The sequence below is a fragment of the Diabrotica virgifera genome, chromosome 3 (assembly GCF_917563875.1).
Source record: "Diabrotica virgifera virgifera chromosome 3, PGI_DIABVI_V3a".
NCBI classification, from domain to species: Eukaryota; Metazoa; Arthropoda; class Insecta; order Coleoptera; family Chrysomelidae; genus Diabrotica; species Diabrotica virgifera.
Window position 1 is genome coordinate 114505547 of NC_065445.1, and position 13275 is coordinate 114518821.

Consider the following 13275-nt stretch of genomic DNA (forward strand, 5'->3'; position numbering starts at 1 on the left):
ACAGTCAGGACTGCTTTCAAGAGCTTTCGTTGCATTTCTCTATTAATTGTGTTTATGTCGGTATTTTCTTGCTGATAATATCCTACAAATTCTTCTCTTAAGACTTCTCTGTACTCATCTCCCTTCTGTCGGATTTTAGTTTGATATATCTGATTATAATTATGTGGCCTGTTTGTACGGGTTTTGTTCTGTTTAAAAACAATCCTTGCTCTTAAAAGACGATGATCGCTTCCAGTTGTGAATTGATTGAGAGCAGGTATGTCTTCAAAAATGTCTTTGTTCCCACATAAGAAGTAATCTGTCATATATCAAGGTCATCAAAGACGTCTGGCAACGCAGCTGACAGCCAGGTCCCCAGTTTGACTTATGTCACAACTCATGTCATGTCATATAATTTAAAATGTATAAACTAATTAAATAAAAGTAATAATCAAAGTACAGTGTATGAGTAAATAATATTTTCCCGTTTACCTAATATTCAGGACATAACATGGTGGCAGCGGTAAACGGAAAACTAATGTTTAAAATAACTTTGTGTGAAAAGGTTATGTCAACGGCGTGATTTAGCGGTAATCATAAAAACATTTTCGGTTTTTTCTGATAAAAACACATTCAATTAAGGTGGTATAATACCTAGCTAGCTGTAGAATTTACTTTCTTAAAATGGCCGAGTCATTTGAACAGTGTAGAGCCCCTGAACAATTCGAATTCAAGGGTAACAATCTCCCAGCAAACTGGAAGTTGTGGAAGCAAAAATATCATATTTACATATTGGCTAGTGGGAAGTCAACTAAACCAGACAGCATAAAAATAGCAGTACTATTAAACTATTTAGGAGATGAGGGCATCCGTATCTATAATACCTTTGAGTATGAAGAAGGAGAAGACAAAAACAAATTGTCAGTAGTATTGGAAAAGTTTGATCAATACTGTGAGCCACTTAAAAATCAGGTATTTGAGCACTACAAATTTTTCAAACGAAACCAGTTACAGGGTGAAACAATAGAACAATTTGTCATGTCATTGAAAGAGTTAGCAAATTCATGTGATTTTAAAAAAAAAGATGTATTGATACGGGATAGGATTGTCCTTGGAGTTATAGATGAAAGAATACAGGAGAAATTATTACAAAAGCCAGATCTTAGTTTAGCTGAAGCTATAAACATATCAGGTCAATGGAATCAAGTGTTTTAACCCAGAGACAAATAGCGGCAGACAGTGCATCCGTAAGTGCAATTAATAAACAATACATGCCAAATAGTGATAGTGCGCGTAGTGCAACAAGTAGCAACTTTCAGAAAAATGAACAGTTTCGGTCTAAAGCAGAGCACAGCGGCAACAGTAAAAGTGCTGACATCAGGAGTGGCAGAACGGCTGGAGGTAACTGTATGAACTGCGGTCTTCAACATGTACGAGGTAAGTGTCCTGCTTTTTATAGAACTTGTGGCCACTGTAACCGTAGGGGTCACTATCGTAAATTTTGCCGCAGCATGAATAGAGTACACGAAATTTCCGAAAACCTGGAAGACAGTACTGAGGAATTAGAAGTGCGTATAGACTCTATTGACTGTTCCGAAAATGTCGTGTGGACAATAGACTCAGTTGATGCTATTGAGTGGTTTGAGAGGATATCTCTCATGGGTACTAAAACTAATTTCAAAATTGATACGGGCAGTCATGTAAACATTTTAAATTTTAGTGATTTTAAAAACTTAAATATTCCATCTAATAAACTTTCATTAACACGTGTAAAACTTTCATCATATTCTGGTCACAAAATAGACACTATCGGACAGATTTATATAAATTGTGAATATAATAATATCCAGAAAAAACTTTTATTTTATGTTCTAAGGGACCCCTACCCTAGTTCTATTCTGGGACTTAGTGCTGCTAATGATTTAAAAATATTAAACCTGAATGGCAACAATTGTGAAACTATTATAGACTCCGACAAACACATTCCCATTCCAACTAGTGTAAATAACATTCTGTGCAAACATACAAAAGTTTTTTCAGGTATAGGACTTGTTGATAGGTGCTACAAAATAGCCTTAAGGGATGATGCTATACCCCGAATTTCTGGTGCTAGAAAAATACCTGCTGCTCTTAATTCCAAAGTGAAGGAAAAACTTAATGAAATGGTGGCTGAAAAAATTATTGTACCTGTAAGTGAGCCAACGGACTGGGTACACCCCATAGTAATAGCACCCAAGGCCAACGGCGATATTAGGGTGTGCATGGACCCTCGGTCCTTAAATGTTTATATTAGACGGGAAAATTTTCCAATCCCCACTCAAGATGTTCTGTTTAGCAAACTCTCTGGTGCCAAATATTTCTCATTACTTGATGCTTCTTCTGCATTTTTGCAAATCCCGCTTAGTGATGATAGCTCATTTCTTTGCACACAATAGCAACCCCATTTGGCAGATATCGTTTTTTGAGGTTACCCTATGGCATTTCTTCAGCACCCGAAATATTCCAAAAATTTATTCAAGAAACCTTGGATGGGCTTCCAGGTGTAATTGCATATTTTGATGACATCTTAATTTTTGGAAGATCTCTAGAGGAACATAACAAAAACTTAAACGCTGTCTTAAATAAAATTTCAGAATCTGGCTTGACCTTAAATTTAGATAAATCAAAATTCTGTGCTAGTCATCTCAATTTCCTGGGACATGTGCTTAGTGAAAAAGGTGTGGAAGCAGATGAAAAAAAGATTTCTTCCATTGTAAATATGAAAGCTCCAAAAAATTGTAGAGAACTCCAAAGGTTTCTGGGAATGATCACATACCTTGCAAAATTTATTCCTAACCTCTCATCTGAAACAGCAGTGCTGAGAAAACTTCTGAGTAAAAAGAATGTATGGCAGTGGACTGCTAATGAAACAAGATGTTTTGAACGACTTAAAAAACTTATAACGTCAACCCCAGTCCTGTCGTTTTTCAATCCAAATCAAGCCGTCACACTTTCTGTTGATGCAAGTCCTTACGGTCTAGGCGCCATGATAAGCCAAGAAGACCATATTATTGAATTTGCCTCTGTATCACTAACCAGCTGTCAACAAAGATATAATCATATCGAGAAAGAATTATTGGCTGTAGTACATGGATGTGAGCGATTCCATTATTATTTGTTTGGTCGTAGGTTCAAGGTAGAAACTGATCACCGCCCGCTAGTAGGATTACTTAAAAAACCATTAGATGAACTCTCTCCCCGAATCCAACGACTAGTTTTTCGACTATTAAGATATGATTTTGAATTATCCTATGTTCCAGGCAAGCTGATGCATGTCCCTGATGCACTCAGCCGTGAACCAATCAACGATATTATCAATACTGATTATCTGGAGAACAACCTGAAGGTGTATTCTGTACTATCCACCACTCCAGACAATGGGGCCAGGCTTATTAAAGCTATTAATGAGGATGTTATTCTACATAAAGTCAAGTTTTATGCCCTAAATGGCTGGCCAACCCATAAAGCTAATGTTTCAAGTCCAATTAAAGCATACTGGACAATTCGAGATGATATATTTGTTCATAAAGACATGCTTTTTTATCAAAACAGACTAATTATCCCATCTATTCTGAGGGAAGAGTTCTTAAATTTATTACACCGCACTCATCAGGGCATTGTTTCCACCAAAAAATTAGCAAACGATTGTGTATACTGGCCCGGTCTATCAGTAGATGTTGAAAACATTGTGTCAAGTTGTTTAACTTGCCAGAAGTATGCAGTCTCAAATCCTAGGGAACCCCTGACCCCTCATGAAATTCCAATATTACCTTGGCAAAAAGTAGGCATGGATTTTAAATCTTTAGGCCAGGAGGATTTCATTGTCCTTGTAGATTACTACAGCAAATTCACTATTGTCAACAAGTTAACAAATAAAAGGGGATCAACTGTTTTGTCAACCCTAAAAAATATTTTTTCAGTCAATGGAATTCCTCAAGAGATCTTTTCCGACAACGGTCCTCCATTCAATTCGTACGAGTTTCAACAATTTGCAAAGAAATATGACATTCTTCTAAACACTTCCAGTCCCAAATATCCCCGCTCAAATGGTATGGTCGAACGAGCCATACAAACAATAAAAGCTTTGTTAACTAAGGCTTATCAGGAAGGCGAAGACCCATTTCTAGCCATCCTACAGTACAACATAACTCCCAAGTCTGATTTACCTGCTCCATGCCAATTACTAATGGGTCGGAGGCTCAGATCAATAATACCAGTCAAAACTGATGTCCTTAAACCTAACTTTCCAACTGTTGGTGTAAAGAAGGCACTCGAAAAAAGACAATCTAGACAAAGGGTATATTATAACAAAGGAACGAAAAGGCTCCCAACCCTTGAAGTTGATCAACCAATTTTACTTCAAAAAGGAACCAGAGACTGGACACCAGCCGTTGTTAAACACCAATCAAGCCATGGAGATTATATAGTGCAGGCAGGTGATGGCCAATATCGAAGAAACCGATCGTTTCTAAAGCCACTAAACATCAGAAATCACCTTGAAGACCAAAACAATAACACCCCTCAAATCCATGTGGAAAATTCCCCTATTCGCACTATTCATTCGCCAAACCAACCCACTTCTCAAGTGAGGGACCAAACTGCACTAACATCAAACCCAAACGACCCCAAAGGAGAAGAAAATGCAAGATTCACAAGAAGTGGACGTACTATAAAGCAGCCAGAAAGATTAAACTTATAATCATATTGTTTGTAATAGTATTCATACTAAATTTAATTTTTATTTTTAGAAGGGGCGTGTCATATATCAAGGTCATCAAAGACGTCTGGCAACGCAGCCGACAGCCAGGTCCCCAGTTTGACTTATGTCACAACTCATGTCATGTCATATAATTTAAAATGTATAAACTAATTAAATAAAAGTAATAATCAAAGTACAGTGTATGAGTAACTAATATTTTCCCGTTTACCTAATATTCAGGACATAACATCTCGTTTATCGTCTTTTTATCGGGAGATATCCACGTCCATTTTCGGTTTGCTTGTTTTTTGAAATATGTGTTCATAGCATATAAATTTTGTTGTTCTAAGAAGTTATATAATTTTTCTTCTGCTGCATTTCGTGTGCCATAACCATGCATCCCTATTTTAGTTTCAGTATTTTCTTCTTTTTTACCTAATTTTGCGTTGAAATCTCCCGTAATTATAGTATATCTTGTGTCAATTTCATCTAATGCTGTTATCAGATCTTCGTAGAACATTTGAACTTCCTCTTCCTGATGTGATGTTGTGGGAGCATACACTTGTATTACCTTTATCTTAGTTTTATTATCGAGGTGTACTATAATATAATAAGCTACCCTATAAGAAACGCTTTTATATGTTGTAATGTATGGTGTCAGATACTTTTTGATAAGAAATCCTACTCCACCATATTTTTCGTCTATTTTCCCTGTATAGTACAGGCGATTTCCCGAGTTTAGCTGCATGCATTGTTCGCCTCTTCTTTTCACTTCTGACAGTCCTACAATATCCCACTTTATCTTGGATAATTCTTCTAATTCGTGTACTTTTTCATCTTTAGCCATTGATTGAATGTGGTATGTGGCTAGTAGTAACTTTTTTTGTCTGGTTGTATCTATTTTGGCGTGTTTTGTTGAGCTTGTGCCTCCCCCAGAATCCGAGAAGCTGACCGTTTTTCCGGTGTGGGAGTCTGAGCTGCTTGCTCTACCCACCTGGGGAACCATTCCATTTTGTTTCAAGTTCAACATGTTTTGTCTTGAGTGGTATATTGGCATTAAAACACCACGCTTGCCGGACGGGTTGGTGAGTGTTCGCAGTATCACAGCCGGTTAAATCAATATCAGATTGTCGCCTGCGACTTTGTGGAACAGCATCTGTCAGGAATTTTATTCCACAGCCACGGGCCACTAAAGACACAGCTGCTGACCTTTATCATGTCTGGATCAGACGCTACATTTGATTTTACATGAACCCTAAAATCGGGGGGTCGCCACTTCCGCCATACACACCGTACTGAAGATGTTCTTCTCCGCCAGTAGAACCACTCTCCGAAAAATTGGAAGTAAAATCTGTCGCACAGGGCGACCGCGCAATGTTCTTAATCGCTTTTGCCCCACTCTCGCATTGCTAGTCGCATAGAAACGTACGGATTTTAACAGGGAAAACCCGCATCCACCACTGGTGAATTACCAATCACCACTGGTGAATTACCAATTGCGTACTGCCGGTATTACTTCTTGAGATCAAAGCGCCGACAGAGGAGTGGTTTTACTGTGGAACCTCTATATACTGTGCCCTGGACAAGGGACCCTAAGCAGGAACTAGTTTCCCGGGTCAGGAAACTCCTGGAATGTGCGGACGGCAGGGATTGATTCACTTTCCCTGCCCTGGTAGGACTGTCCAAAGGAGTTCCTACCCGCTACCCGTAAACTCGGCATACTCACCAAAAAAGCGTAACGCGGAAACAGCATGGAAACAGTCGATCGGTGGTCTATCTATCTCTTTTAACCAAACGATCCTGCGCATGTGACTGACAAAGATGGCTCTCAATCCTATGTCGACGTTACAGCCCGATGCATTAAATGTCATATCCCTAGCCAAGTCTATCCTTTTACATGTCTCTGGTTTTAACAGGGAAAACCCGTATCCACCACTGGTGAATTACCAATTGCGTACTGCCGGCATTACTTCTTGAGATCAAAGTGCCGACATGGAAGAGGTTTTACTGTCCCTCTTTATACTGTGCCTGGACGCTGTGCAGAAGTTGCGACGAGTTAGAGGAGCCCATACACGGTATTACTTTTGCTTTAAAATAATTTTTAGCAACGCTGTTATTTAAAAAATTTAAAAAATAAATTGAATTTTTCACATTTAATACTTTTTATTTTTTGTTCACAAGAAAATTTACAGTCCAGAAACCAGAACTTTGATATATTTATAGCGAAAAGCCTTAGGTGCAATTAAATTAAAATAATATATTCATAAAAAGGCTTAGTTCAAAACTACGAACATCTTTATAGGCTCCTTTTTCGTTTTGATCAGTGTATTATTCTTATATTAATTTAGTTATTCAAATCATTTGGTGCTAAATACAACCGTAATAATTTTTTGTTTGTGAATGTAAAACTGAATGAAATGCATACCATTATTAAGGAACCATCTGTTTTAACTCATAATTTCCACCCCGCCAATTGGTAAAACGTACTGTGAAAATTTTCATTAGCATCCGAACATTTTCATAAATTTGGGTCAGTTCCAGGTATGTTGCAATAAAATATCCCATAAATTTCAAATTATATCCGTTTCCTCTCCAGTGGTGTAGATGACTACGATTTATCACCTGTAATAATTGCCGTTTAAAATTTGTTTTTAACCTTTCCAAATATTATTAATATCTGATAATTAATTTTTAACAATAATAGTTATGTATTATATAAGGGAAAAAATAGTAGATTTTAGCACGATACATGAAAGTTACGTCCCGACGCGTAGCGGAGGGATATCTGCATTGTGCCCCCTGTATAATACAATATTTTTGTCAACTTGACATTTGGAAAATAACTCACAGCTATTTACTCTTCTAATGTTTTGGCACCGCTGTGAGGTTCTGACGTCAGAAATCTTGAATGACGTAAGCGTATTTTTGTAGTTAAAATCCTTATTGTAACTACATATTGTTCGTCCCCTATAACTTTTCTTATGTGTCACGATTCATTTTCAAGCAAATTAAGTCAAAACATAAAGTGAAATGAACGTCGATGTGTATATGTATACATTTTGTATACTGTATAATGTACTATATACTACACACATCGGCGTATGTTTCACTTTATGTCTTGACTTAATTCGTTTGAAAATGAATCGTGACGCATGGGAAAAGTTGTAGCGGACGAACATATTATCTGAAATTCACACATTATTGTCAAGTTTACACTTAAAAACTTGTCACCATTCTTACTAAAGTGAAATAAAATTTTTGCAGAAAACTTTAATCGAGGAGGATATAATAAAATAATACTATTGAAAATGTCTCTTTACATTCAATGTAATAATTCAGGGGTGCTTGAATGTTAAACAAGGTATGTACGTCTGTTTCATATATTATAATGTTTTAATTATCAAGGAAAAATCGAGGGCCAATTTTACTTTAAAATAAATTAGTTTATTTAACATTTCATTAATTCAAAAAAACTTTTGTACACCAGTAGTATGATACAATTGATCCAAAAGATGGCATAACCCAGACATCCAAAGTGAAAGTTATCCTCCAACACCAAATTGTTCTGTATGGTCCACATAATGTTCAGAAAAAAGTCACACCATTTTATGCGTCGGGTTTGCGGGGAGAGGGGGAAGAAATCAGTAAATTCGTAGTTTTTTACGTTTTTTGTCAATATTTCTAAAACTATGCGGTTTAGCATGAACAACCTTCTATACAAAAACGTTCTACATTAAATTTGAAATAAAAAAGGTCCTATGCATAATCCTTCTAAAATAAACGGTTCCGAAGTTACGGAGGTAGTATAGTATAATTGGTCCAAAAAAATGCCTAACCCAGACATCCAAAGTAAAAGTTTTCCTCCAACACCAAATTCTTCTATTTGGTCCACATATTGTTCAGTAAAAAGTTCACCATTTTGAGCGTTCGGTTTGGGGAGGAGATGGGGAAGAAGTCGGTAAATTAGTAGTTTTTTTACGTTTTTCGTCAATATTTCTAAAACTATACTTTAGCGTAAACAATGTTCTATACAAAAATGTTCTACATAAAATTTAAAACAAAAAAGGTCCTATACATAATTGTTATAAAATCAACGGTTCCAGAGTTACGGAGGGTGAAAAGTGGAGGTTTTCGATACTTTTTATGTTTTTTGGGCAATTGATGCTGATTTTGGGTGGTGAGGTTGACGTTTCTTCAAGGGCTTATAACTAACATACCATCGGCCACTGAAATAGCAAATTTTATTTACAAAACACAATCATATTAAAGAAAATTTCTTTCATCAGTAATAATATTATAAATTGCCCAAAAAATATAAAAAGTATCGAAAACCTCAACTTTTTACCCTCCATAACTCTGGAACCGTTGATTTTATAAAAATTATGTTTAGAACCTTTTTTGTTTTAAATTTTATGTAGAACATTTTTGTATAGAACATTGTTTGCGCTAAAGCATAGTTTTAGAAATATTGACGAAAAACCTAAAAAAACTACTAATTTACCGACTTCTCCCCCATCTCCCCCCCCCTCAAACCGGACGCTCAAAATGGTGTAACTTTTTACTGAACAATATGTTGACTATATAGAACAATTTGGTGTTAGAGAAAAACTTTTACTTTGGATGTTTGGGTTAGGCCTTTTTTGTACCAATTATACTATACTACCTCCGTAACTTTGGAACCGTTCACTTTAGAAGGATTATGCATAGGGCCTTTTTTATTTCAAATTTAATGTAGAACATTTTTGTATGGAAGGTTGATCATGCTAAACCGCATAGTTTTAGAAATATTGACGAAAAACGTAAAAAACTACGAATTTACGGATTTCTCCCCCCTCTGCCCCCAAACCCGACGCTCAAAATGGTGTGACTTTTTTCCGAACATTATGTGGACCATAGAGAACAATTTTGTGTTGGAGGATAACTTTCACTTTGGATGTCTGGGTTTGGGTCTAGTTATACCATACTAAAAGTCCTTTTGATTGTTTGGCAGGCAAAATTATATGATAATTTTTTCATTTAGGAGCGTGGGCGCAAAATTTCTAGCCAATACTTTTTAAATGCATTAATTTTGTTCGAATCCTGAGAAAATTAATAAGTATTTTTGAAAAATTTAAACGCAGAATAGAATATTACATTATTACCGCGGGCCAAAAGTCCCTGAATGTTCATTTTAATAAGTTAAAGGGGTGAAGAAAAAAGAAAATTTAGTGTGATTTTTAATTTCAAATATTTCATTCAAAAGAAACTTTTTGTTTATTTTAAGGCACTTTCGGCCATTTCGGTAATAATGTAGTCTTTCATTCTGCGTTTAAATTTTTCAAAAATATTTATTATTAGTTTTCTCAGGATTCGAAAAAAAAAATGAATGCATTTAAAAAGGATTGGTCCCAAATTTGGCGCCTACGCTCGTTAAGTTTTAATGTTTTTTTTATTAGTTTTCTACCCCTGGCATAGCTAACCATACTTGTCTTTGTCTATGGAGTGCTTTAAAAAAGATTTGTATTACTTTTGACGTTCAATGTAACGCTCGCTTTTGATGGTATTTATTGGAAACGTACACAAAATTTTAAACTTTCGGACAATATTGCAATAGTATACTGTATTGCTAATAAAAGCTGTAAACACACAACACACAGTTGCAACTTCACCATTGTAAACAACTCTTATACACAACTTCAAATTCAGTTTTAAATTTGAGCTGAATAATTTATAAGAGAATATTCGGTGTTCACCAAGTTTCAAATATTAAATTTATTGGAATAATGTAACTGGAATACATACTATTAAATGCTGTGTGAAACATGTGTTCTATTTCTGAAATAATTACGACATAAACTTCAAATGAAATTCCTCGTTTCGAACGTTCGGTTTTTCTTCTTTATGGAGAAGGCTCCATCGATTCCTTCCTTATACAAATCTGTGTGCTAAAGTTGTGTTTTAATTAAACTTAATTATTGTTAACCTACAGCTATTACAGTTACTTCTTACAAACTGTCTCTAAGATCAGGGCCTATTTTACCACTAGGCCCATGAGGCCCCTGCCTCGGACCGCATTTTAATGGGGCCCGAAAACATCACTAAAAGAAAATTTTTATTGAAAAAACAAAATAAATTTTCAAAATTATTTCATTTTACGAACAGGAAATGATAAATGATAACAAATTAGGTGATATAAATGAGAAATGATAACAAATTAGTTTTTGCTGTGGAACTCTGAGAACATCATTTAGAAAAAAATAAAAAAAAATATATTAAAAATTATTAAAAAAAAATACAAAAATAATTATTTATTAGTAGAATTGTTTATTATATTAGTATTAGTTTTAGGATAAGATACGAAAAAATGACTAATAAAATAAAAAATAGTAAAATTGGCGAATGGATTTAGTGTCCGCAGTCATATAAACCCAAACAAACAACAACAAATTAGGTGAGAGTGATATTCATAAACCATAAGGCCGTAAACCATTTTTAAACCATAAACCATCATCTGCAATAAGAGTAGGTATAATAGGTGCGTTCGCGGGCACAGTTGACAAATTATCGCCGACAATTTCTAACCTCATTTAATATAAATAATATCGTTAATAGATAAATAAACAAGGTATATTTACTTTTAATTAATATTAATAGCTAATTATTAAATTATAATAGGTAAATATACCTTGTATATTTATCTATTAACGATATTATTTATATCATTTTAAAGTGCGCATGCGTTTTGCTGCTAATTTGTCGCCGACTAGTCGCCGACAGGCACCCGCGAACGCACTGAATAGATTGCCTTGTCGGGTTGTCGGCACTAATATCTAACAATAAGCAAAATTTGTACACCACTCCGAAGGATTACAGATACAAGAGGTAGGATTAAAAGAGGTATCGTCACGTATTGTCATATTTATTTAAAATGCACTTTTAAATTTAATATTTATTTTGATTTTATTGCTTGATTGTACATATGTATGTATTTGTTTTCAGTCCTGTGCTTTTTAAATTAGTTCAACTAATCTATTCATTAATCATTAGTCGTTTTATTAAATTTCTTTAAACACTTATTTTTCTTATCTAAGTAATCGTTTCGTTATTATCATGAGTTATGATCATTTAAACTTAAGTGACAGTGAAAAACGAAAAAAGCAAAAATTAAGAGAACATAAACGGCAGGCACAAAAAGATGCAATATTATCTTATTTTACACCTCAAAACAGTGCGCAAAAAGGAAGTTCGTCCTCCCATTATGTTCTTCTTCTTGTTCTATGGTACTACAACCCAAATTGAGCCTTGGCCTCCTTTATTTTTTGCCTCCACACTTTTTTATCTGTGGCTGCTCTTATCCATACACGGACGTCTAAAAATGCTTGTGCATCGCTGGTTACTATGTCTTCCCAGCACTTTCTAGGCTTTCCAACCGGTCTCTTTCCCTGCATCCTAGCGTTCATTGCTTTTTTTGGTAGCCTATCCTCTCCCGTTCTTATCACATGTCCAGCCCATTGCAATATTTGTATTCTAATGAAGTGTGACAGGGGTGTTTCCTTATAAAGTTGATAAAGCTCGTTGTTGTATCGAATTGTGAAGATTCCGTTTCCCCCACAGGTCCTAGTATTCTCCTCAGTACTTTCCTTTCGAATGTGTCCAGTTTGTTTTTGGATGTTTCTTTCAGAACCCATACTTCACTGCCATAGCATGCTATTAGTCGAATTAAGGTTTTATAGATTCTCATCTTTGTATTTCAGTAGACACTTTTAGACCGAAATATATTGGAGGGGACTGAAGAAGCTCTGTTTGCCTGCGGTATTCTTTTCCGTATTTCTTCATTTTCTGATCTGTCGGCATATATTTCTACTCCCAGGTATGTAAACTTTCCAACCGTTTCAATGTCATCTTCAGATATAATGTTTTGTAAGACTATATTTTTTCTTATCGTCTGTATCATTATTTTTGTTTTTTTTTCTATGTTAATTTCCAGACCTAGCCTTTTCGTTTGATTTTTAACTCTGCGTATGTTTCCTGTGCTCCTGTTCATGTTCTACTCATAATGTTAATATCATCGGCATAAGAGGCCAGTTAAACGGTTCTGTTGGTCAGGAGGTTTCCTCGTCCAGTTTGCATTTGCCTAACCGCATACTCCAGTGCCAGGTTAAACAATGTTGGGGCCAGCCCATCTCCTTGCTTCAATCCCTGCGAGACTTTGAAAAAGTCTGTCCGGTGGTTTTGTACTCGTACACATGCCTGAGTTTCATACTTTGTGGCTTTAATGAGTCTAATTAGCTTGTGTGGTATTGTCAATTCAGCCAAAAGTATATGAACAGCTTATTTCAGAAAGGGACCTAGACCTAAGTCAGTCTTTTGTTATTTTTTGTTAAGAGTGGATTCATTCACTATGATGGTAGACATATAGTTTATTGTAGAAAGGAACCAGGTTAAATATATTACATTAATAGACAAATCGTATGGCGTACTTCTCGTTTACTACAGAAAAGCAGTTTATATCCAGACAGTTTTTTGCATTATACACATTATCTCGAAAGTTAGTTAACATGACTCGAGTCCCTTTATAA

The 13275-nt window shown here is 35.4% G+C and overlaps 1 protein-coding gene across 1 annotated transcript; it reads left to right on the plus strand.

Moving 5' to 3' along the window:
* The first annotated feature begins 663 nt into the window (after window positions 1-663).
* Window positions 664-1194, plus strand: LOC126882554 (uncharacterized). The gene has a single exon (XM_050647522.1). The coding sequence runs from the start codon at window positions 664-666 to the stop codon at window positions 1192-1194; it is 531 nt and encodes a 176-aa protein (XP_050503479.1).
* The last annotated feature ends 12081 nt before the right edge of the window (window positions 1195-13275 follow it).

What these genes read in the sequence shown, in the direction of transcription:
- LOC126882554 (XM_050647522.1), top strand. Translation starts at nt 664, where the DNA reads ATGGCCGAGTCATTTGAACAGTGTAGAGCCCCTGAACAATTCGAATTC.